Source organism: Notolabrus celidotus, chromosome 7 (genome assembly GCF_009762535.1).
Source record: "Notolabrus celidotus isolate fNotCel1 chromosome 7, fNotCel1.pri, whole genome shotgun sequence".
NCBI classification, from domain to species: domain Eukaryota; kingdom Metazoa; phylum Chordata; class Actinopteri; order Labriformes; family Labridae; genus Notolabrus; species Notolabrus celidotus.
This window is the reverse complement of record NC_048278.1, coordinates 37,956,515-37,982,540: the sequence shown is the minus strand read 5'-3', so window position 1 is coordinate 37,982,540 and position 26,026 is coordinate 37,956,515. Positions and strand designations below refer to the sequence as shown.

The following is a 26,026-nucleotide window of genomic DNA, read 5'->3' as shown; positions in this document are numbered from 1 at the left end:
CTGAAAACAAAAGTGGGCTGCACGGTGGTGCAGTAGGTAGCACTGTTGCCTCACAGCTAGAAGGCTCCTGGTTTGAATCCCCAGCAGGGCAGGTGTCTTTCTGTGTGGAGTTTGCATGTTCTCCCTGTGCATGCGTCGGTTCTCTCTGGGGACTCCGGCTTCCTCCCACAGTCCAAAAACATGCTCACCTGGAGCCTTGATCACCTTGATCACTCTAAATTGCCCGTAGGTGAGTGTGTGCATGAATGGTTGTCTGTCTCTCTGTGTTAGCCCTGTGATAGGTTGGCGACCTGTCCAGGGTGTACCCTGCCTTCCGCCCAAAGCCAGCTGGGATAGGCTTCAGCCCCCCGTGACCCCTAACGGGATAAGCAGTCAAGATAATGGATGGAAAACAAAAGTAATATAATCCAAATTAAAACATTTGGTTTGTTGAATAAGAAACAGTAAACAGTTTCACTGCAGACTGTAAAAATAACACAAAACTTTCTGTGAATATGAAAGTTTTTTTTCTTAACTTAGCTCCATTCAACAGTTCCATGACGGATCAGCTCGTTTCTGAAATCTCAGAAAAAAAGTGAAGATTTGTTGAACGTGAGCATGAAGGATTCATGAGAACTTTTTGATACAGTCTGAATATGATAAAACAAAAGTTCCTGTTTTTAGGGTTTTTTGGTGGTACTCGGCTGTAGCTCTGTAGGCGACTGAAAGTTGGGGGGTAAACGGTTGGATCTATTTCTCCAGTCTGACCTTGAAAACCTGAGAGAGAGAGAGTGTGAGAGGTTTAGAACTCTGGCAGAAATCTTTGCAGAATTCATGTGTTTGGTGTTTATTCCACTTATGTACCATGCATTATTGCATTATCATGAATGTTAATCCACTTACAACTAACAAAACCTAAAAACAAAATCTAGAAAAATCAACCACTTCCTAAAAGTAACAAAGCTAGTAACCACCAGACTGTCAGACAGTACTGATGTTTATGCCCAGCTTTACATAAAAGTGATATATTAATAATAAATCCCATCATATGACAATGAACAGAATCCACCTCTGATCTCACCTTTTGTGGACTACTAAAGCAACTATAACCAGCATGCTCAGGGCAAACAGGACGCCCAGAGCGATGGCAGCGTCCTGATTGGGGGCGGGGCTTGGAGGCTCGCTCTCTACGGCAAACTTAAGCCCCTCCCCATACACTTTGACGAGCTCCTCCGTCACAGCAGCTGATTGACTCTGCAGTTTCCTGAGGGATCACACAGAGGTCAGAGGTCAGGTTCAGTCTAAAACGTGTCTTTGTCAGAGTTTATGGTAGAATTTTTTTATGTAGGCCACCCAGCCAGTGATTCCAGCCATATGGAACAACTGTCGGACATACATTCTGAAAGCCATATCTGCTTAATAACTTACATTTACCAGTAATACAACACTAAAAACACTAAAAACACTAAAAACACTAAAAACACCGACACGGTAACACGGAAAATCACTAATTCAATTTTTAAACTAATCATTTAATAAATAATATGATCAAGCACCAGGGGACAGCGCGTCGATGTCAAACAGACATGCACGCCTGGACTTTTTTTCTCAAAGGGCAGTTTGCATAATCCGGTTTACTTTCACATGGTCATTACAGAGCAGTTCATGATCTAATAAGCACTTAACTTTGTCATGCAAAAGAGACGATTAGAATGAACGCTGGTCAGTAATCATTAAGCTGGGGTTGGTAATCAGATTTAGATCCACTTTTTGTCATACTGGTTAAAATGATCTTTATGTCCTGATGGTAATCAATACATAATGTGTTCTTAAAAAAGAGGTAAAAAGAGCTGCTATCTACAGCCGGAGTAAACCTGGGAAAACACCAACCAATCACTGTTTTTTGGGTGCCAAAATTTTAAACCCTGCTTTGTGCTTCTGTTTGAAGACATGCTTCTTCTAAATAATGTGTAACACATATGGATTCATGTCTTCCTCTTAACTGATGAGGATGTCTGAGGTTTTAACCAGTAAGGTTTCCACACCCTGTCACAGCACAGCAACAACCCCCACCAGTTTTCTACCACAGGTGTTTTAGTTTTATTATTTTTTTAAAATATATTTTTGGTCTTTTTGCCTTTATTTGACAGGACAGCTGAAGAGAGACAGGAAATGTGGGGAGTAGAGAGCGGGGGAGTACACGCAGGTAATGGATCGACCGGCCGGGAATCGAATCGGCGACCCCTGCGTAGAGGACTGTTGCCTCTGTATGTGGACCGCTAAGCCACCACAACCCCAGGTGTTTTAGTTTTTATCAATCTGCTGCTATTTTGTCCCTTTTAGCACACCGTAGTTAAGCCTCTGCAGTGTCCCCCTGCTGAAAAATACTGAAAAATGTAATAATGAATGTCCCATTATCAGATTTTCAATCTTAATTATCATGGCCATAAAAACTCACATTAATGATATTATTGCAAGGTTTACAGTAAACTTAGAAAAAACAACATTTTCAGTCAAATTAAAGAAAGGGAAGACAAAGGTTGAGCGACATGTTACTTCTTTAAATCTACTTATAAATATAATTGACTTACATGTAATTATCCATTTCTAATGATGTTCAAAGTTATGTTTTATCCACATCGCCAGCCCTGGGATAGAAACTTCTGATAAAACTAGCAGACCAACCGTTTTTATTGATCTATCTCTTACTTTGTGACTTCTTCAGAGGAGACCACCCCCTCCTCGTCCTCACTGATGAAGCTGACTAAAGTCCTCGTCTCTGCTCTCACAGATCTGGACTCTGATGATCCTCCATTTGCAGACGACACCTCGATGATGTTCACGGTCCAGTCCAGAACTGAGCTCAAAGACCTGAGAGGAAGAACATGAAACACATGAACAGAGAGACGACAAGAGGAACAGATAACAAGAAATGAATCATGAGCTGGGCTGCTCTTACTTCTCCGTCTCTGCAATCTTCTCCTCTACCGTGTTGGCGGGACGGTTCAGGGAGATGACGACCACGTCACTGCTGCTTGCACTTCCCTGCACCTCCACCTGGGGGCAGAAGAGAGCAGCTTTGGTATACAGGGAGATAATTCCATATCTGGCTTGATCTTGTCCTAAGCTTCTTCTTACCTTTCTAAAAGTGTGAATAAACCTGTATCCTCCTCTTTTCACTCCTCCCTTCCTCCTCCCTTCCTCCTCCCTTCCTCCTCCCTTCCTCCTGCACACACTCACCTCCACCTTGGTCGTAGCATGGAGTCCTCTGGGGTCTGTGGCCTTCACCTGCAGGGTGACAGACTCTCCGGCCAGAGCCACTGCTGACACCACGTACACCTCACCTGAGGACGGATCTATATCGAAGTACTGCCTGTCTGACAGACTGTAGACCAGCTGACCCTCCTCACCGACGTCAGGATCTGAAGCCTGGAGGAGTCAGAGACAAGACCAGAAGACTTCAGCCGGACACGATCAGCTGATTCAGATTCTACGTAGAAATGTAGAACTCTATGCTCAGGGTCTGGGTTTTATAAGGGGAGGGTTCTGGTCTTTGTCTGTGGTCTGAGGAGTATTGACCAATCAGGTGTCAGCAGGAAAAACAGTCTGTATGGAGAGCAACAGCAGGTGTTCTAGAATTCTGACATCATCAAAGACAGAATTCTAGAACAAAAGTAAACAGACGCTGTCAGAGAGTGTGTGTGTGTATGTATGTGTGTGTGTGTGTGTGTGTGTGTGTGTGTATGTGTGCTTACCTTGACTGTGATAACGGACGTTTTATACGGAGCGATGCTGAAAACCATAGCTTCATAATCTTCAGGGGAAAACTCTGGAGGCTCGTTCACGTCCCCGACCTGAACTCTGACCTGAGAGAGAAAGAGAAGAAGAGTCAGGAGGAGAGAGAGAGAAGAAGAGTCAGGAGGAGAAAGAGAAGAAGAGTCAGGAGGAGAAAGAGAAGAAGAGTCAGGAGGAGAAAGAGAAGACATCATCCCTCCTTTCAGCACTCGTAACAACCCTCCCCTCCGTTATCTCAGGAGTTTCTCACAGTAATGAATGAATGATGAATATAAACTGTCTGAACTCTGCTGCTGGTTCAAAGTTTAAAGATGTTTCTGTAAATGAAATCAAGTCGGAGGATCAGTTTGTGTTTGTCCTTCTATGACCTACAAAATAAAGCTGTATTTAAAAAGCTTTTATTTTGGTAAAGGAAACAGATGGTACCAGTGCTGTGGCTGATGTAGGGGGAGTCCTGGTGTCCACTGCCTCCACGTCCAGGAAGTACCACTCCTGCTTCTCTCGGTCCAGAGGGGTTCTGGTCACGATGGCTCCCCCGGCGCTGATGGAGAACAGGTCGGTGTCGGTCTTCAGCTCGTAGGAAACATCGTAAAGGTCACTTCCTGAGGAGGCCCAGACTGTCCCCACTGTCGCCCCCTCAGGCAGGTTCTCAGGCAGACTGAAGTTGTAGGTGGGGTTCCTGAAGCCTACGCCCTCCACCACACTGATGACCCTTAGATTCACCACGACACGGGCTGAACACACACACACACACACACACACACACACACACACACACACACACACACACACACACACACAGATATTAATATCAATCTCCCTCAGGTCATTCTGAATTCTAAAAGTCTGACAACACTACAGAAAGAAAAGTCCCATGGTCATGTTTCCACCTTCAATAACATCAATGTTTGTCAAACTGCTGCCATCAGGCTGACCTGTGGAGTTGAGCGGAGGCTGGCCGTTGTCTTCAGCCATGGCCGTCAGCACCAGTGTGATGTCTTCAGTGATGTCAGCGAGGTCAGAGGTCAAAGTCACAGCTCCTGTCTGGCTGTTTAGGGCCAAATATGGAGAACTTCCTTCAGAGAAACTACAAGAGGAGAGAGAGAGAGGACACGAGCCAGGATGTTAAAGGAACATAACTAAACCTGGAATTTCAGCTGTGAGGTGGAGGAGGCGGTTTGTCCTCGAGTCAGCTGTGGACCAAACTCAAAACTCAGTGGCTTTGGTCTGATGTTGATTTAGATTTCAGAGCGAGTTAGCTAAGAACAGTTAGCGATTAGCAGAAATTAGCAACTTGAGAAATCACCTGGTAAGGTGAGGAAAACTTCAACCTCGAAATATTTCTGCAAAATAAACACCATCTTTTCTTGGTTTATTGTTCATAAAGAAGCGCTGTTCATCTGTTTGTGGTGAGTCTCAGTTTCACTGTAAATAGTGAACCTCACAGAGGCTTCACTCTGGCTTCCTTCAGCGGTATGAACCTGAAACAGAAACTGATGTTCTTGTGATTTCCTTGTTTTTTTTTAGCTCTGACCTTCTTCACGAAATGTTCCATTTGTTCTCAGAATTCTGACATCAAAGACAGAATTCTGACATCATCAAAGACAGAATTCTGACATCAAAGACAGAATTCTGACATCATCAAAGACAGAATTCTGACATCATCAAAGACAGAATTCTGACATCATCAAAGACAGAATTCTGGAATTCTGTCTTTGATGTCAGAATTGTAGAACACCTGCTGTTTCTCTCCATACAGACTGTTTTTCCTCCTGATACCTGATTCATTAATGGAGCCTTCTATCTAGGATGCAGACTCAGAGTAGAGGAGCTCATGTTACTGAACAGCAGGACCAAGGGTTATCATGGACCGCCACCCTTAATACACTATGTAGGCTGTGTTGCTTTCTTTCAATGTGGCACATGTCAAGTCTTTCACCTACATTTTGATAGTAATGATGTTGACTGTGGACTGACCTGTAGGTGATCAGTGAGTTGTTCCCTGAGTCTCTGTCAGAGGCGGACAGCCTCAGCAGCTCTTTCCCCTCCTCTGCGTCTTTAAGCAGGATGCTGCTGACGTAGCTGCTGGAGCTGAACTCAGGTGTGTTGTCGTTGACGTCGATGAGGCTCACTCTGACGGAGGTGAAAGTCTGGTGCACAGAGACAGATCATAAAAGTGTTTCAGTGAAGGAGGGTCAGACTGGTTTAAATCATGTTATTTAAGTCTTCACCTCAGCAGCATCTCTCCACAGTTAGCTCTAAAACGTCTTAAAAACATTGTGCGATTTAAAAAATAAGGCCTCTCACCTCTCTCTGCGGCTGGCCTTTATCAGAGGCCTTCACCAAAAGCTCAAACGTCTCCCTGCTCTCTCGATCCAGAGGTCCCACAGCCAGCAGCGTCCCGTCCTGAAACACAGCACATGATGTCAGAGGCCGAACAGGAAGTACAGAGAGTATCTAAACCGTCCTCTCGATCCGCCTCACCTCTCTGAATCTGAAGAGCGGGTGAGGCGAGGAGAGGGAGACGGTGACCTCCCCGTTGGGGCCGATGTCGGCGTCTGTGGGCAGGATGGTGAAAACTTCTCCTGGAGTTCTCTCGGAGTAGTTCCCCTCCAGGATCTGTAGGGGGTCTGGGAGAACCGGGAACTGTGGGGCGTTGTCGTTGTAGTCCAGGACGGTGATGTTGAGCTGAGCTGTGGATGTCAGACCTGCTGTGGGCTGATCCACCGCCCGCACCTGAACACAGAAACCACATCAAGAAACAGACTCCAGCTGCTAGTGCCAGAGATCTCTGCTGATGCTTTAAATGTAGCTTCTCTGGGTCTGCAGCTGGTTCCCTGTTCTATTAAAGGAACAGCCAATAAATCAGATACTGTTTTATTTTGTCTGGTGCTCTTTAAGATTTAAAGTTTGTACCTGTATTTGATAGCTGTTGTTTGTCTCTCTGTCCAAGCTGACGTCCTTCCTCAGAGAGACCACGCCTTGTTTGTTAATGTCGAAGGTATCGCTGGTAAACAGGAAGTAACCGAGAGAGAATCCACCCTGCAGAAGAAGATGGACTCAGTGAATCAGAGTTCGCTCTGAGGGAGCATCAGGTGACTGGAAAACAATCATGAAGGATGAGCTCAGAGAGACTCAAATGTCTTATTAAAGAATATGATCGTGAAGTCGTGGTGCCAAAGTCCAAACTCACCTCTAAAGGTTTCATAATGTAACAAAATCTGTCCAGCAGGAAGTCTTATTTGTTTTTAAAATACCAAGAAGTCATCTGAGAATATCAGACCTCTGTGACCTGACATGAATCAACAATTTCATTGTTTTTGTTCTGATATTTAAGCCCTCAGTGATTTTGCAAGCTGAAATGTGAAACAATTGCACAAATGTTTTCATCCTGTGTTTTAGGTAAGATTTATTCAACATGTTTGAGAGGCTTTGAAGTGACAAAGCAACAAACTTGGAGTGTGCACAGCCTGAACAGAGGTTCAGACTTCAGGGTACTTTGAAGCCACAGACTTCATATTCATATTGACTAGAAGAAGAATATTTACCAAAGTGAAGACGGGTGACGTGCAGGCTGCGTGTGTTTTTTTGTTGCTTAGGGCCGCTTGAGTGTCTGTTGCAGCAGCTCTCTCTTGGTTCTTCTTATATCTGTTTAGTTCTCTTTGTATTTGGAGCATGTCATAACTTTTAATGACTCATTTGTTGGCCATGGACACCAAACTGGCTACGTTTGCAGGGGTGTTTTTACTATTTTTGTTCCTGTCTGTGTCTGGAGATCCTGCGTCTAACCATGGTAACATTGTATACATACGAGATCAGCTGTTAGCCGTAGCATGTCGATGCTAAACGATGCTAGGCCCGATGTTCCCTGTGAGCTGAGGAGAAGGAGGCGAGGACGACGTGCTGGTACTGAGGCACAAGCTAAAAAAGACGACATGGACCTGTCCTTCCACCCACCGTTATGGGGAATGTAAGATCTATCTACGATAAGGTGGATGAGCTAACCCAGTACCAGAGGGAATACTGGTAGAGTAGCATCATGCTAACAGAGCTAACACGAACGCCACATTGGAAGGATTTCACCTGCTGTGGGCGGACAGGATACAGGAGAGCAAGACTGAACTAACTGGTGAAGAAGGCCAGCTCAGTCCTGGACCCTGTGGAGGTGGTGGCTGACAGGAGGATTATGGCCAAGCTGTCGTCTCTGATGGACATTTCTTTTCTATATATAGATTCTTGTTGAAATTCTTGTTCTGTACACCTTCTTGTTTGCTGCTGTAACTCCATGAATTTCCCCATTGTAGGGCGTATAAAGAAGTATCTTATCTTATCTTATCTTACTCACCTCGTCTCTGTCAGTGACCTCCAGGGTCAGGATGGACGCTCCACTGGGCAGGTTCTCAGAGACCGCTACGTCGTATCTTTCCTGACTGAACTCAGGAGGGTTGTTGTTCACGTCTTTTACCCTCACCACCACAGAGCTGTTCCCCGTGAGAGAGGGAATCCCTCCATCAGAGGCCTGAACTATCAGACTGTACACCTTCACCCGGCTGTAGTCCAGAGTCTGAGCCAGCCGCAGAGTCCCGTTGGAAGAGTCCAGCTCAAAAGCAGCAGGGTCTGATGAGGGACTCTGCTGGAGGATACTAAAACTAACTCTCCCATTGGCTCCTTCATCGGGGTCTCCAGCTGTTAGGGTGAGCAGGCTCGTACCCACTGACTCCGTCTCCAACACTTCAGCCTGATACTCGGCCGCTGAGAACACGGGGGCGTTATCGTTGATGTCGGACACTCGGACCAGCAGCGTGGCTGTGGCAGACCTGGTCGGGCGCCCCTGATCTTCAGCCACCACGAGCAGTTGGTACTCTGCTTTGGTCTCCCTGTCCAGTCCAGCTGCCACACTCACCATCCCAGACAGAGGATCCACAGAGAACCTCCCCTCTCCTCCTCTTAAAGAGTATCTGAGCTCCTTGTTGAAGCCGCTGTCTTTGTCTGTAGCTGGAACAGCAGTCACGTTGGATCCTACCTCTGCGTCCTCTGGGACTGACTCTGTGACGGAGCTGGGGCTGAAAACAGGACTGTTATCATTGACGTCAGTCACCTGCACCTCCACCACGGCACTGTCGCTGTGGGTGCCGTCAGAGATGGAGATTCCCACAGAGTAGTTGTGTGAAGACTCATCGTAGTCCAGCTTCACCTTGGTGGTCAATTCTCCTTCAGGGGAGATGGCGAACTTGTCGGCGTCTGTATCGACTGTGAGAGTCACGGGGATCTCTCCTGCTGCGAAGAAGTTCACCTGAACACGTGAAGAAGAAGAGCGGGATGTTAAAAGAAGGAGTTACTTTCCGTCCTCTGAACAAGTTGGAGAAACTGAAGACATCAACATCTCCTCAGAGACGTGACCATTCTTACAGACTCACCCTGACAATCAAAACTCCTGGGTCCTGCTCTTCTTCTATGGTGCCGTGGTAGACCCTTTGTAAAAACTGAGGTTTGGAGTTACCATGAGCTTGAATGTTCACCTTTGCTGTGGTGAAGCGTGGTATGACGCCCTCTAGAGGAGAGGTGGAGAAGAAAATGGAAACATCTGAAGTGCTGTAACTCTTCTCCTGACTTAAGTCTCTCTGGAGTTACACATACTGTAAAGTAATTTCCTCCACACTATCCTGATTCACCCGGATAGTGTAGCCGCAATTTACCCTCATTACAGTTTAGGTCTTGCATTTGTGTGAGCCACCAACACTTTCCAGCTCCATCTGGGGAATCCTGGGCCTTCCAAGACCAGGTGGGATATAAAATACCCCAAACAAGTTCTGGGTCTACCCTGGGGCCTTATCCCAGTTGGACATGCCTGAAACACCTCTAAAGGGAGGCATCCTTATCAGCCACCTCAACTGACTCCTCTCAATGCAAAGGAGCAACGGCAGAGCTTCTTCCTGATGTCCAAGCTCCTAACCCCATCTCTAAGGCTGAGCTCACCCACCCAGGAATTTGGGCCACTTGTATTCATGACCTCATTCTTTTAGTCAGGACCCATAGCTCATGACAATAGGTCAGGGTTAGAACATAGACAACTAGTAAACTGAAAGCTTTGCCTTACGGCTCAGCTCTCTCTTCCCCACAACTGCCCGGTACAACGCCCTCATGTCCACCTGTCAATCTAACGCCCCATTTTACCCTCACTTGTAAACAAGACCCTGATATAATTAAACTCCCTCACTTGGGGCAAAGACTCCACACCCAGAGAGAGAGCAATGCAGCGTTTTCCATCCGAGAATCATGCCCTCAGACTTGGAGGTGCTGATTCCCATCTCAGCTGCTTCACACTCAGCTGAAAAGCGCCCCATGCCTGTTTGAGGTCCCAGCCTGAAGAAGCCAAGAGAACCACATCAACTGCAAAAAGCAGAGATGAAATTCTGAGGCACCCAAACTGGAGACCCTCCCCAGGGAAGGTTGGGGACATGGCATGACTGACTGCACTTTGAGATCCTGTCCATGAAAATAACAAACAGGATCAGTGACAAGACGCAACCCTGGCAGAGGTCAACACGCAGTTTGAACTTGTCTGACTTTGTGCCAAGTATGCAGACGCAACTCTCACTTTGGTCATACAGGAATCAGAGAGCTTGTAGAAGCAGTCACTGAACCCCATACTCCTGCAGAGACTTCCCACAAGAGCCAACGAGGGACACAATGGTAGGCCTTCTCCAACTACACAAAATACATGTATACTGGATGGACAAACTCCCATTCCCCCACCAGAAGCCTTGCAAGGGTGCTGGACTGCCTCAGATGGTCCACTGTCCCGTGTCTAGGATGAAATCTGCATTGTTCCTCCTGTATCCGAAGTTCGAAATTCCGCACGAGCCTGCTTTCCAGCACCCTGGAGTAGACTTTTCCTAGGAGGCTGAGAAGTGTGATAATGAATTAATTGAAGAACCCTCTCCGGTCCCCCTTTTTAAAAATGGGAACCACCACGCGGTCTGCCACTCCACAGGCATTGTCCCAGACCCCCATGTGACATTGAAGAGGCATGGCAGCCAAGACCCCCAACAATGCCTAGAGCCCTCAGCCTCTCAGGGTGAATCTCATCCACCCCTGTCGCCTTGCCTCTGATGAACTTTTGGACTTCTTTAGCGACTTCTGCCAAGGATATGGACAAGGCTTCCCCTTAGTCTTCAGACTCGGCCTTCTCCTCAGAGGACATGTCAGTTGGACTAAGGAGTTCCTAAAAGTGTTCCATCCACCACCTGATGATATCCTCAGTCTTGGTCCGCAGTTCTCAATTCCTGCTGAAGACAGCCTGGGTCCAGCTCTGCTTTCCCTTCCTGAGCAGCCAATGGCATTCTGGCCACAACTTCTAGCAGCCACCTTCACAGGTGAGGCTTTGAACATGGTCCCGTCGGATTCCATGTCTCCAACCTCCCTCGTATGCATAAGAAGTCCTTCTGAAAGTGGGAGTTGAAGACTCCCCACTCCCGGGGCCTTCACCAGACATGCCCAGTACTCACCATGTGGTGATCAGTTGACAGCTCTGTTCCTCTCTTAACCTTAGTGTTCAAGACATACAGCTGCAGATCAGATGGTACCACTACAAAGTTGATCATTGATCTTTAGCCTTGGGTGGTTTTGGTACCAGGTACACTTATGAACCACCCTTTGCTCAAACATGTTGTCCGTTATTGACAGTCCATGGCTAGCACAGAAGTCCAGTAACAGCACCACTCGGGTTCAGATCGGGCAGGCCGTTCCTCCCAATCACCCCTCTCCAGGTGTTTCCTGCAATGCCAATGTTGGCGTGGAAGTTCCCCAGAACAACAATGGAGACCCCAGCTGGGATCCATTCCAGAACCCCACCCAGAGACTCCTAGAAGGTCGTGTACTCCGAACTTCCAATTGGTGCATATGCACAAATAACAGACAGAGCCTTCCTCCTCCTACCTTAAATCACAAGGAGGCGAACCCTCTCGTTCTCCCAGGTAGACTCCAACACTGAGGCACTCAGGCAAGGGCTTTTAAGTATCCCAACAACTACCTGGCGCCTCTCCCCCTGAGAGACTCTGGAATAGGAGAGAGTCCAGCCCCTCTCCAGGAGTTTGGTGCTCGAGCCCGAGCAATGCGTGGAGACAAGCCCAACTATATCTAGCTGGTACCTCTTCACCTCCCGCACTAACTCCGGCTCCTTCCCTACCAGCGAGATGATGTTCCACATTCCAAAAACCCGTCTATGCTGCCGGGGAGCAGCATGCCCAGGTCTAATACCCGGACCTCCACCCGGCCTCCTACGTACCCAACCCCCTTGAAAGGTGTTCAGATTTACCGTCTCTGGCCGTTATGTAAAGAGGAAACTCCAGAATCTGGTTTTCCACCAGAGGAATGGTTTTAGCCAGCGTGATCTCTCCGCTGTCCTCTCCGACTGAGAAGTAACCGTCGTTGTTTCCAAACACAATGGAGTATTTGACTCGGCCGTTTGGGCCAGCATCCGCATCTTCTGCTTTAACCTTTGAGAGAACAAATAAAAACAGCATCTTAAGAGCTCTTCTATCAATTAGATAGAACTACCACTGAACAGTTTTTTAGGACTTACCTGGACCAGCAGCAAACCCACTGTCTGATTAGCGAACACGTTTCCTTCGTACGTGTTGCTGCTGAACACTGGACTGTTGTCGTTCTCATCCAAGAGAGTGACGTTGACTTCTGCCAGTACAACATTGTTTGGTGTTTCTGACTCCCTGGCTTCAATCTGTGGATAAAAAACAGAGCTTACGATGTCAACAGGAACAGATTCAGACGCCTGAACACGTTCTTTTCAGAGCTTGTTGGTTAAATTTGTCCAGAGGTCAAAAAGACGGCACATATTCGTGTCCTGTCTTTGATCCTGTTAACCTGAAATGTGATGAGTTCAGCGGTCTCTCGGTCCAGAGCTAAGGAGTTCTCCACTCGAACTGTCCCATCAGCATCCACAGAGAAAGGAGCGGACTCTGGAAGGACCCGTAATGTTCCAACAAATCCTCCCTGAGGAAGAGGAGCACAGATCCCTTAAAGACTGTAACCTTCTCTCAGTGTGTTTGGTCTCAGGTGATATCTACCTCGTCCGGGTCGCTGACGGTGGCTTTAAAGACGACGGCACCGGCAGGAGAGTTCTCCTGAAGTGTTACGGAGTAGTCCGGCTGGCTGAACTCTGGAGGATTATCGTTCACGTCCTCAACAGTCACAGACACCACGGCGTCTGCCGTCTTCAAGCTGTCGTCTGTCTGAGCCGCCTGGATTTAGTGATGATCAATAATAAGAGATTCAGTTTGAACGGTAGAAACTCACATCAGCTTTTTAATCAACATTACTTTAACCCCGTGAGATGACTGCTGTCTTCTGATCAAATATTAAAGAAAGCTCACCTTGATGCTGACAGAGATCACTCTGGTGTTTATCTCCTCTCTGTCTAACGCAGTCAGCACAGACACAACTCCACTGCTGGAGTCGATCTCAAAGTTTCCCTCGTACTCGTCCGGAGAGACTAAAAAGATCAAATAATCTTAACTACATATTTCTTGTTCCAGTAAAGCTCTGAGCTGAGTCTAAAGCTGAGGTCTCTTGGTGTTTACCTGAACTGATTCTGTAGGACACCGTCACGTTGATCCCAGTGTCTCCGTCCTGAGCCTTTATCGGCTCCGGCTCGATGCTGCCAAAAGGCCCGACCTGAAACAAACACATCCACAGAGAGGTGAAGGAAAGATTCTGAAGGTCACATTTATTTTAAAGCACAGCCAACCAAACAGTAAATCTCTATTTGATGAGAAGTCTGAAGACAAAATGTTCAAACCTCTGAGAGACTGAAGGATACGGTTCAGGGACTCACCTGGTTCTCTGGGATCATGGCTCTGTAAATGCTGTGACTGAAATAAGGGTTCAAGTTGTCAAAGTCCACCACGTTTATCACCACGGTGGCAGAGTCATTCAAGCCCCCGACATCCTGAAGGGATAACAAACAAACAAATAAACAAACAAACACACAGGTAAACAAACTCCAGATATCTGGCGTCAGTGCTGTTTCCTACCTGAGCCGTCACAACGAAGTTATACTGTTGGACTAAATTGTAGTTCAGCCGTCTCTTCAAAATAAAAGCCCCGGAGTCAGTCAACGTAAAGTCCTCTGAAGCTGGCGTCTTGGGGAAGAGAGATGCCGTTAGTTTTACACATAGAGAGAAACGTCCTTTCTCATCATGATGCACAGAGAACATTTAAGACACGGGTACATCCACTTACAAAGGAATATGTGAGTCTGTTGTTTTCTGGGGCGCTGTCGGCGTCCACAGCGGTCACACGAAGAACTTCAGTGCCCAGTTGTGTCGCCTGAAAGAAGACGAAGATGCTGAATGATTCTCGGGAGGACATGACATCAAAGTCATGCTGCTGGAGTCTCAGTGTAACGTTTACATCATGATGGACGGCGCTACGACGACAGTGTTACATTTACATCAATGCTACGTGTAAACAGACGGATGTGCAGACAGCTTCACTGTCGTGGTTGTGAAAATGATTCTCCTTCTTCAACCTTAGATTTTATTCATCTTGTTATGTGTCACTCTTTCAGGTTTATACTTGATGCATTATAAAAACATCAAGACTTTGCTGTTTGAGTTCACACATGCAGATCACTTTGAACATTTGGTATATTTTCAGGAGTTTTGTTCAACTTAAAAAATGGAGCAAGTCTAAACTTAACTAGCTGGCTAGCTGCAGCAGATATAAAAGAGGGCTTTGAATGAAAAGCTGCTTTTGACAGACTAAAGCCAAGGGCCTATTGCTAAAATAATAGTTTGGATCATAACTCCAGTGTAGCGCTGTCTGTGAGGTTAAAACCATCGGAAGAGCAGTCGATTGTTGCAGAAAACAAGAGAGTATGCTTCATACTTGGTTGGTTTCCACCAAGAGAGTCCTTTGGGTATCAGTGTTGAATAGTAACTAAAATGTTTATAATTCAACCTTAAAGAAATTCAAAAAAACCAATCAATTGATTTAAAGGTTCCATGGTGGTATTTTTTTGCTGCTTACATGTCCTAGTCTTTTAGGCAAGGTTTTGAAATCAGAAACTTCGCCTCTGAGGAAGATCTGCAGCCTCTCAGTTTCTAACCTCATCATCCATGAACTGATCTGAGTGGGCGGGGATGCTATTTGAGAAGGGAGGGTGCAATGCAGAGGTGGAAAACCCTGTTTTTCAGTTACCCCTCAAAGTGTTGAACTCCCTGTCAGGGTGTAATTTAGTCAGTTAAATAATTCATGTTTATTTCACTCTGACTTACCTCAGAGACGTCGATGCTGTAGTGGTTCTCTGTGAATACAGGACCATTGTCATTCAGGTCGTTGACCTGTAGTGTCCTGGTGTTGTTAAACTGAAAGAGCACAAATAAGACTTGAAATGCTTTGTTTTGTTTTGTTTGTGAAGACTGAAAATGTCACATTTTACCCACCTTAATGACACCGTCACACATGACAGAGTAATACAAGGTTCTGGCAATCTGTAAGGAATGAACACAGGAGATTTCAGGAGTTTACTGGAGACAGTGCAGGACGTACACAGAGGATGTGTTGCTGTCATTAAAACATGAACCAGGTAGAACATGTATTTGGATAAAGACGATCTGTCAAATCTGTCCTGACTCACGCCTGTCAGTGTGTCGGCGTCCAGCGGCTTCTTGGTGCGAACAGTCGCACTAGTGTCCCCGAGCGTGAAGCTCAGCTCCAGATACTCCAGGTGTTCATCGGAGATGTGGGGGACCAGCTGCACACCACTTCCTGCAGTGATCCCAGTAAACAACTCCACGTCCCCTGAAGCATCATGGGAGCATTGTGAGGTCGACTTGATTTAAATGAATATAAAACACACTGCATCTGAAATTTAAAATGAACACTTACCTACATATCCTTCATCCACTACACCCACAACCGCTTCACTACCACCGTTACAATTTATGACTGAAGTACCTTGAGAAGCAGAGAAACACAAGTCAGCAGATATTAATGAAGGTTTACCCAAACTACAGTAAATAAATAACACACAGGGTGTCTGACTGTCTGTTTATTTAAAAGAACACTGTCTAAAGTCCAAGACTACCAAGGGACAACAGCACCACTGATATATAATTTAGACCCTGATACAGATACGCCACTCAACCTGTACATTTAAATTTCCATGACACACAATTAAACTTTTTATAAATTAACAAAATATTGCAACATTTCCAAATCATAGCCCAAAGGAGAGCAAAAAATTAGAAGGATTGGTTCATCTCTTCACTCTGTGGGCTGCCAGGAGGAAAACGATGTGAAACCCCAATTCCATAAGAGTTGGGACTCTGTTTAAAATGTTGAAAAAAACTTTTAATCCCAAATGCTTCAAAGACGACTTATCAAATGTTGAATCTGAAAAATTTAGTTTAGATACGTTAAGGTACGTTCATTTTAAATTAGATTTCAGCAACGCTTCTAAAAAGTTGGTACAGGTTCTGTTCATCAGCTCTTCTTTTACACGTCACAGTAATCACAGGGTCTTCACTAGTCATGTTTTTTGATCTTGTTTCTTACAGATGGAACTTTTCCACTTGATTTTATTGACTTTTGTCGTATTTTCAGTTTTATTATGAGCTAATGTTTTCAATGGGTGATAAGTCAGGACTACAGCAGGCCAGTTTAATAATAGTAATTAACTGTGATTCTGATGGACTCTGCCCCTCTGGAGTTCAGATAAACAGTTAATCTGTTGATTATTAACCTCAGTAGTTCAGAGACGTTCCTCTGGGCGTTTTTAAACACAACTTTTAACCTGTTTTATTGTCCCTGTACTAACTCTTTGAAACATGTCGCCTCCATCAAATTTAAAGTTTTTCATGGAACAATCACACAATCATGAAGTTTCATCATTTGATATGTTTTCTCTGCACTCTTTAAATAATTTGTTTACCATCAAAATCTGTTTTCATCAACATCTTACAGTGTCTCAACATTTCAGGAATCATGGCTGTACAAAGAAATCCATGACTGACTGACTTAACATCTTAAATACTGAAGCCATCATATAAAAGTACTGAAAACCTTTTATTCAGAGCAGTCCGAGACCATTATAGTCCAAAACCCTCTTTGTTCCCGTCAATAATACAGTCACTCCACTCACCGATAGGATTTCCAGAAATCACTCCCAGACAAATGAAGAAAACAACCAGGAGACCATATCGAGTCGAACCACCGGTCTCCATATCCACTCTGTTTTCTCTAAACCTGTAAATCGAATCTGAAGCGATCACCTGGATCACAGGTGTTAAGAAGCTTCACCTCGCTCTTTGTACTTTAGATTAATGAGGGGTTATAAAGTTATACACCAACAGCACGTCAGAGATTAATCAATCATCAATCTTTATTTATATAGCGCCGAATCCCAACAACCAATATCTGAAGACTCTTTCCAAACAGAGCCGGTCTAGACCGTACTCTATGGTCTATTAACAAAGACCCAACACCAAGACCGGATCAGATCCAGTCCCCTCAGTCTGATCTCATCTTAATCCACCATGAGCAGAGCACTTTGCAGCATTTAGCAAGTTACAGTGGCAAGGACAAACTTCCTTTAACAGGCAGAAACCTCCAGCAGGACCAGACTCATGTTAGACACACATCTGAATCTGAGACCGTGTTGGAGAGAGGGATAGAGGGAGATGAAGAGAGAGAGAGAGATGATAGTGGGGAGACGGATAGTAGTAGTTGTAGCAGCTGGAGTCTGGACCACGTCCACAGCAGCAGAGATCCAGAGGAACCTACGAGACAAGGGAGCTCAGGGACTCAGGGACTCAGGGACTTGCTATTTGTAGAATAATTTCTTTTTTTCATAAAGTAATTATATAAAATATATTTTTCATCCATTTCTTTTAAAAAATCTATTCTGATTCCATCTAAGTTTTTATCTATTGTCTTGGTCTTTTCTTTATTTTTGAAATATTTATTACTGTTCCGGCGATGGGCGGGACCATCCGGTGACCCAGTGATGACGTCTATATCAAGCGACAGCGCCGCACGCTGTTTGGAGAAGCTTTCTCAGTGACGGTCGATAACGTTTTGTTTCCTAACCGTTGATTCAGATCATAGTCTGTATAAATAATGGACGTAGTATCCGTGACGTCACCCATCTGATCCTGAGCGCTGTTTTGAAGCCAATGGTCGGCGGAAGCCATATTGGAAATGCTGAACTCAACCAGGCATAGTCTGACGTAAAGAGGCGGAGTTTGAGCCTCCTAGCCAACAGCTATGTGTTCCCGCCTGTCAATCAAGTCAGACATGTCCTTATTTGGGCAAAACTCGTACTCCTAATATTTTCTGAACCATTGAGTTAGAAAAAAATTTAATCCCCCGTTCAGTGTGTGCCGATAGAGAAATGAGTTCTTCAGACCTAAACTGTTTTTGAACCAGGCTGTAAACATGTTTATTTCTGCTGTAAAGATCGTCTTCTTTGAATGGGTGTCTATGTGGTTTCCTGTACTTCCAAAGCCAGCCTCAAGCGGACACTCGATGAACTGCAGTTTTTGACACTTCTGCATGGGCGGTACAATTTGAGACTGGAGGTTGCCGCTTGGACGCTACCTGTGTTTTATGTGAACAGGAACAAACAGGAGTGAGGAGGCCGGGTTATCCTGTAAGTTGTGAAAACCTTTGTCAGTAACTGGAGCAGATCCCCGCAGTTCACAAGACGATATGGAAAGAGCGCTCAGTTTAATTCTGCAGCATGAGACAAAAACAGACGACCACAGTTCTTTAGAATGGAAGAGAAACCAGCCGTGTATCTGTTCCTGTTTGAACCACATCATAAGATCGTTTATTATTGTCGTATGGTGACTGTGTAGTGGAACAATGAGTACAGAAAAATACAAGTTCATTCAATTCAGAAAAAAAGATAATATAAAAGTTAGAAAACACATTTTAGACTTTGTCATACTGAGTTACTATCAACAACACATGCACTTATTTACAATGACTGTTTACAGATCAATTTGACAACATGAGTTCCTAACTTCAAATCAATATAGCTGCAGTCTAAAGCTCCCTTTCACCTTATATTCAACTAAATAATAATAATAATTAAGGCTCTGCTGCCATCTGGTGGTAGAGAGAGAACAAACCTCTCAAGTACACAGAATAGCTTCTAACAGCTAGCAGCTACCAATTTAAATCTCAATGAAGTTTTCAGACATTTATTTTAAACATTTCCACAATATGGGACAAAAACATAAAACCACAGTTATTAAGACCTGAAGAGAGACCAGTCATGTTTCTGTTCCCGCTCAAACTAGAGAAAAGGATTAACATATCTGTCACATACACCGCTAACCGTTAGCAGCTAGCTTTACCGATCAAATTATCTGCAGAGCAGTACAACCACGAATTTTATACAACAAAAAGTACATTTACTACATCATGTTCACAGGAAGAGAGCACCAACAAACCCATGAAGATGGTTTACAGCTGTGACGTAGGTACAATGCACCACAGGCTTTAGCTGTGGGTTTTCAAAATAAAATAAAACACATTCTATGTCTGGACAAAACATTACAGTGTATGAAAACAAAAGTGGGCTGCACGGTGGTGCAGTGGGTAGCACTGTTGCCTCACAGCTAGAAGGCTCCTGGTTTGAATCCCTGGCTGGGCAGGTGCCTTTCTGTGTGGAGTTTGCATGTTCTCCCTGTGCATGCGTCGGTTCTCTCTGGGGACTCCGGCTTCCTCCCACAGTCCAAAAACATGCTCACCTGGAGCCTTGATCACCTTGATCACTCTAAATTGCCCGTAGGTGGGAGTGTGTGTGTGAATGGTTGTCTGTCTCTCTGTGTTAGCCCTGTGATAGGTTGGCGACCTGTCCAGGGTGTACCCTGCCTTCTGCCTGAAGCCAGCTGGGATAGGCTTCAGCCCCCCGTGACCCCTAACGGGATAAGCGGTCAAGATAATGGATGGAAAACAAAAGTAATATAATCCAAATTAAAACATTTGGTTTGTTGAATAAGAAACAGTAAACAGTTTCACTGCAGACTGTAAAAATAACACAAAACTTTCAGTGAATATGAAAGTTTTTTTTCTTAACTTAGCTCCATTAAACAGTTGGATCAGATGGATCAACTCGTTTCTAAAACCTCAGAAAAAAGTGAAGATCTGTTAATCATGAGCATGAAAGATTCAGAATAACCTTTTGATACAGTCTGAATATAATAAAACAAAAGTTCCTGTTGAAGCTGAAGCAGTGAATGGTTAACAAGTGGTACTTTGCTGTCTCTCTGTAGGCGACTGAAAGTTGGGGGGTAAACGGATGGATCTATTTCTCCAGTCCGACCTCGAAAACCTGGGAGAGAGAGAGAGAGGTTTAGAAATCTGGCAGAAATCTTTGCAGAATTCATGTGTTTGGTGTTTATTCCACTTATGTACCATGCATTATTGCATTATCATGAATGTTAATCCACTTACAACTAACAAAACCTAAAAACAAAATCTAGAAAAATCAACCACTTCCTAAAGGTAACAAAGCTAGTAACCACCAGACTGTCAGACAGTACTGATGTTTATGCCCAGCTTTACATAAAAGTGATATATTAATAATAAATCCCATCTTATGACAATGAACAGAATCAACCTCTGATCTCACCTTTTGTGGACTACTAAAGCAACTATAACCAGCAAGCTCAGGGCAAACAGGACCATCACAGAGATGAAAGCGTCCAGGTAGGGGGCGGGGCTTAGAGGCTCGCTCTCTACGGCAAACTTAAGCCCCTCCCCATACACTTTGACGAGCTCCTCCGTCACAGCAGCTGATTGGCTCTGCAGCTTCCTGAGGGATCACACAGAGGTCAGAGGTCAGGTTCAGTCTAAAACATGTCTTTGTGCTTCTGTTTGAAGACATGCTTCTTCTAAATAATGTTTCCAAACCCTGTCGCAGAGCAGCAGCTCGTCCCAAACACCAAGTTTTGATTTGATTAGTCAGGACTGAATCTGCTCCAGTTTTAAGAACCAAAACACAAAGCATTGGTCTGTTGTAGACCTGTCATTGTGACAAACTTCACATCTTGACCACAGGTGTTAAAACATGTTAAGAGGGCTGTCAGTTTTAATGCAATACAAATAAGTTCTACAATTAATGTGTTTGTGTTTTTATTATTCTCCTGCTATTTTGTCCCTTTCAGGACACCGTAGTTAAGCCTCTGCTTCCTGCTGCAGCCACGATGGAAATAATGACTGAATAATAGAATAATGAGTTTCAATCTTACAAATATCAGGCCATAAAAACCCACATTAATGATATTATTGCAATGTTTACAGTAAACTTAGAAAAAACAACATTTTCAGTCAAATTAAAAAAAGGGAAGACAAAGGTTGAGCAACATGTTACTTCTTTAAATTTACTTATAAATATAATTGACTTACTTACATGTCATTATCCATTTCTAATGATGTTCAAAGTTATGTTTTATCTGCATCACCAGAAAACAAAAGCTTTGTTCCTGCTGCTATTACTGAGCTGAACAAGCCACAGCATTTCCCTTCTCATCTAGACTCAAACTCCAATTTTAAAACTTAAGTCCAGATTTTCTTATTTATTCATTTGATTTTATAGTTTTTATTTTTTGATTATTTTCTGATATGCCTTTTGAAGGGAACCTTTAGCACTTTTATCATTTTATCATGTCTATTGATTTTATCATTTTTATTGTTACATTAGGTTTAGGATATTTTAGCATGTTTTGCACATTAGTTTGTTCTGTCTTGTAATTCTGTAATGACCTAACATTGGCTGAAAAACAAGTTTACCTGCTGGTACAAATAAAGTAACCTGAAGCCCTGGGATAGAAACTTCTGATAGAACAGGCGAGACAACCGTTTTTATTGAGTCCCTCACTCAGGGCTAGCTAGCTGGTTACTGAGTCTTCTTCTGCTGCTGCTTCTTCTTTGTCTTACCTACGTATAACGACAGCTGGCAACCAGCATAAAGAACAACTACCACTCCCTAATATGAACCAATGAGTTACAAGGTATTACTGTATGTTTTTTAAGTGCAATATCAATACTTAGTTTTTTTAAAGACAGTCATCAAGACAGAAATATTATTTAAAAGTTATTTACACTTTGTGTCAAAAAGAGGTCAAATATCACTGAAATACTTTGAGTTTGAGCTAACACCTACAAGCTAAGCTTACAGGTGCAGCTAAACAGACTGATATCATCGGGAAACCACATCACAAAAGTCAACAGAGCACTATTTTGGAGCGTGGGAACCACCACAGGAAGCTGTCTCCCTCCTCTAAGGTCAGCTTCAGACAGGGAATGTGTCGGCTGAAGGTTCCAGCGTGTTGTGGCTCGTGCCGTCATGGCGTTCACACAGACTACATGTTGTCTTTGTCTCTTTCTCAAGTTGTACTCAAAGTAAGCCGTAAACTACAGATAATTAAAGGTCTTACCACGTGTGTTCAGGTAGATCAAAAGTTAGTTTGAGTCAGCATTTCCAATATGGCGACCAATGGGTGACATCACTGAGTGCGTTTACAAGTATTTGAGTATTCAAATGATTCAAAACAATGTTCAGATTTCTAAAAAGGAAAGTAGAAAATCCTTGCATGTTAAAGCTGGAGCCAGTTTGTTTTCACATCATTAACTGTAAGGTGTCTGCTGTGTTAATAAAATAAATGTTCTAGATCTCTTACTCTGTGACTTCTTCAGAGGAAACCACCCCCTCCTTGTCCTCACTGATGAAGCTGACTAAAGTCTTGGTCTCTGCTGTCACAGATCTGGACTCTGATGATCCTCCGTTTGCAGAAGACACCTCGATGATGATCACGGTCCAGTTCAGAACTGAGCTCAAAGACCTGAGAGGAAGAACATGAAACACATGAACAGAGAGACGACAAGAGGAACAGATAACAAGAAATGAATCATGAGCTGGGCTCCTCTTACTTCTCCGTCTCTGCAATCTTCTCCTCCACCGTGTTGGCGGGCCGGTTCAGGGAGATGACGACCACGTCACTGCTGCTTGCACCTCCCTGCACCTCCACCTGGGGGCAGAAGAGAGCAGCTTTTAGGAGGTTCTTCCTCTTCTGGCTCAGTCTTCTCTTGATGAAGCTTCTTCTTACCTTTCTAAAAGTGTGAATAAATCTGTATCCTCCTCTTTTTACTCCTCCCTTCCTCCTCCCTTCCTCCTGCACACACTCACCTCCACCTTGGTCGTAGCATGGAGTCCTCTGGGGTCTGTGGCCTTCACCTGCAGGGTGACAGACTGTCCGGCCAGAGCCACTGCTGACACCACGTACACCTCACCTGAGGACGGATCTATATCGAAGTACTGCCTGTCTGACAGACTGTAGACCAGCTGACACTCTTCACCGACGTCAAGATCTGAAGCCTGGAGGAGTCAGAGACAAGACCAGAAGACTTCAGCCGGACACGATCAGCTGACTCAGATTCTATGTAGAAATGTAGAATCTGAGCTCAGGGTCTGGGTTTTATAAGGGGAGGGTTCTGGTCTCTGTCTGTAGTCTGAGGACTATTGACCAATCAGGTGTCAGCAGGAAAATCAGTCTGAATGGAGAGCAACAGCAGGAGTTCTAGAATTCTGTCAGAATTCTGTCTTTGATGATGTCAGAGTTCTGTCTTTGATGATGTCAGAGTTCTGTCTTTGATGATGTCAGAGTTCTGTCTTTGATGATGTCAGAATTCTGAGAACAAATGGAACATTCTGTGAAGAAGGTCAGAGCTAATAAAACATCAGTGTCTCTAATTCTCTTTCATAGACCTCCATTCAACAAACAAACATTGTAGACGTAGTTTTCTTCTCCTCTTGAGGACAGACCTGACAAAGCTGGACTTTGGACTTTGGACTAATCTGCATCATTAGGGCCCGAGCACCGACAAGGTCGGCAAAGGCCCTCTTGTAACCTTAAGGATTTTTCTTTCTTTCTTTCTTTCTTTCTTTCTTTCTTTCTTTCTTTCTTTCTTTCTTTCTTTCCACCTACCAAAGTAAATTGCCTTTTTGGATCCTTCAACTCACCAAACTTGGCACACTCATCAAGATTGGCGAAAATTTACATATTTTGGTGGTCCAGTGCAAAAACTCCCAAAAACGGGCTCAATAGTGCCCCCTTCCTTCCAACAAGGTACCTCCTCATCACGGTTCAACCTACTACATGCATGACTCCCCCCCCCCAATATCTATCAGGCCAAGACGTACAAAAAACATTCCTAATGTCATGGTCAAATCCCAACAGGAAGTCTGCCATCTTTTTTTATTTAGTTGTTCACCTGATTCACAGGGGTATGTATTTAAGGGATTATGCCCTAGGCCTTTTCTCCGATCAAGTCCAAAACACGCACATTCTGTAGTAGTCACATTGACGATTTAAAACTGCTCAGGTTATACCTCCTGCGCCCACAAAATCTTGTGGTACACTATGCTGATAACGGCAGGAAGTATGCTCACAGTTTCAGCCTAGTCCTCAAAAAGTGCAGCACAGCAACACCTGATGTAAATCAGGCGATTGTGCACATCAGGCGGTGATTGTGCGAGGGACTGTTCATTGCCGCTTGCGGCTTTAATAATATTATTATTTCAGCAAATTTTTTCTTTTTTTTTTTTCTTTTTTTCTTTTTTTTCTTTATTTATTTTTTCTCTTTTCTCTTCCCTCTTGTCTGCATATATATTTCTGGTTTGTGTCATGTTTGTCACAAACTGTCAAATAATAATGCAATTTATTCTTGCAGCAAAAGAAGCCGTTCAGTGTCATATTAACCACATCAGTCATGGAGGAAACGGTAACACAGAGGAGATAATGCTTATCTGACACATTGCAGGTTCACAGTTTCATACTAAGTTTTTCTGTAAGTTAACAGACGCTGTTAGAGAGAGAGAGAGAGAGAGAGAGTGTTTGTGTGTGTGTGTGTTTACCTTGACTGTGATGATGGAGGTTTTATACGGAACGATGCTGAAAATAGAAGTATTATAATCCTTAGAGGAAAACTCTGGAAGCTCGTTCACGTCCCCGATCTGAACTCTGACCTGAAAGAGAAAGAGAAGAAGAGTCAGGAGGAGAAAGAGAAGAAGAGTCAGGAGGAGAAAGAGAAGAAGAGTCAGGAAGAGAAAGAGAAGACAGAATCCCTCCTTTCAGGACTCGTAACAACCCTCCCCTCCGTTATCTCAGGAGTTTCTCACAGTAATGAATGAATGATGAATATAAACTGTCTGAACTCTGCTGCTGGTTCAAAGTTTAGTTTATGACCTACAAAATAAAGCTGTATTTAAAAAGCTTTTATTTTGGTAAAGGAAACAGATGGTACCAGTGCTGTGGCTGATGTAGGGGGAGTCCTGGTGTCCACTGCCTCCACGTCCAGGAAGTACCACTCCTGCTTCTCTCGGTCCAGAGGGGTTCTGGTCACGATGGCTCCCCCGGCGCTGATGGAGAACAGGTCGGTGTCGGTCTTCAGCTCGTAGGAAACATCGTAAAGGTCACTTCCTGAGGAGGCCCAGACTGTCCCCACTGTCGCCCCCTCAGGCAGGTTCTCAGGCAGACTGAAGTTGTAGGTGGGGTTCCTGAAGCCTACGCCCTCCACCAGACTGTCGACTCTTAGATTCACCACGACACGGGCTGAACACACACACACACACACACACACACACACACACACACACACACACACACACACACACACACAGAGAGAGAGATATTAATATTAATCTCCCTCAGGTCATTCTAAAAGTCTGACAGCACTACAGAAAGAAAAGTCCCATGGTCATGTTTCCACCTTCAATAACTTCAATGTTTGTCAAACTGCTAACATCAGGCTGACCTGTGGAGTTGAGCGGAGGATAGCCGTTGTCTTCAGCCATGGCCGTCAGCACCAGTGTGATGTCTTCAGTGATGTCAGCGAGGTCAGAGGTCAAAGTCGCAGCTCCTGTCTCGCTGTTTAGGGCCAAATATGGAGAACTTCCTTCAGAGAAACTACAAGAGGAGAGAGAGAGAGAGGGACAACAGGAGCCGGGATGTTAGAGGAACATACCCAAACCTGGAATTCAGCTGTGGACCAAACTCAAAACTCAGTGGCTTTGGTCTGATGTTGATTTAGATTTCAGAGCAAGTTCGCTAAGAACAGTTAGCGATTAGCAGAAATTAGCAACTTGAGAAATCACCTGGTAAGGTGAGGAAAACTTCAACCTTGAAATATTTCTGCAAAATAAACACCATCTTTTCTT

General features: G+C 44.4%; 1 protein-coding gene across 1 annotated transcript; it reads right to left on the bottom strand.

Annotated features, from left to right (window-relative positions):
• Nucleotides 1-387: 387 nt before the first annotated feature.
• Nucleotides 388-23,848, bottom strand: LOC117815623 (protocadherin Fat 4-like). The gene is made up of 33 exons (XM_034687432.1): nucleotides 23,831-23,848; nucleotides 22,997-23,185; nucleotides 22,741-22,838; nucleotides 22,491-22,652; nucleotides 20,441-20,623; nucleotides 20,064-20,140; nucleotides 15,685-15,753; nucleotides 15,434-15,597; nucleotides 15,240-15,287; nucleotides 15,072-15,161; nucleotides 14,035-14,121; nucleotides 13,827-13,934; nucleotides 13,628-13,741; nucleotides 13,374-13,467; nucleotides 13,167-13,285; nucleotides 12,861-13,034; nucleotides 12,658-12,786; nucleotides 12,359-12,514; nucleotides 12,092-12,272; nucleotides 9,192-9,325; nucleotides 8,120-9,067; nucleotides 6,691-6,816; nucleotides 6,259-6,510; nucleotides 6,082-6,180; nucleotides 5,752-5,924; nucleotides 4,710-4,861; nucleotides 4,201-4,508; nucleotides 3,735-3,845; nucleotides 3,220-3,408; nucleotides 2,939-3,036; nucleotides 2,689-2,850; nucleotides 1,061-1,243; nucleotides 388-756 (listed from the first exon to the last, which is right to left on the bottom strand). Exons 1-33 carry the CDS (start codon nucleotides 23,846-23,848, stop codon nucleotides 660-662), a joined length of 5,292 nt encoding a protein of 1,763 aa, XP_034543323.1. The 3' UTR covers nucleotides 388-659.
• Between the last annotated feature and the right edge of the window lie 2,178 nt (nucleotides 23,849-26,026).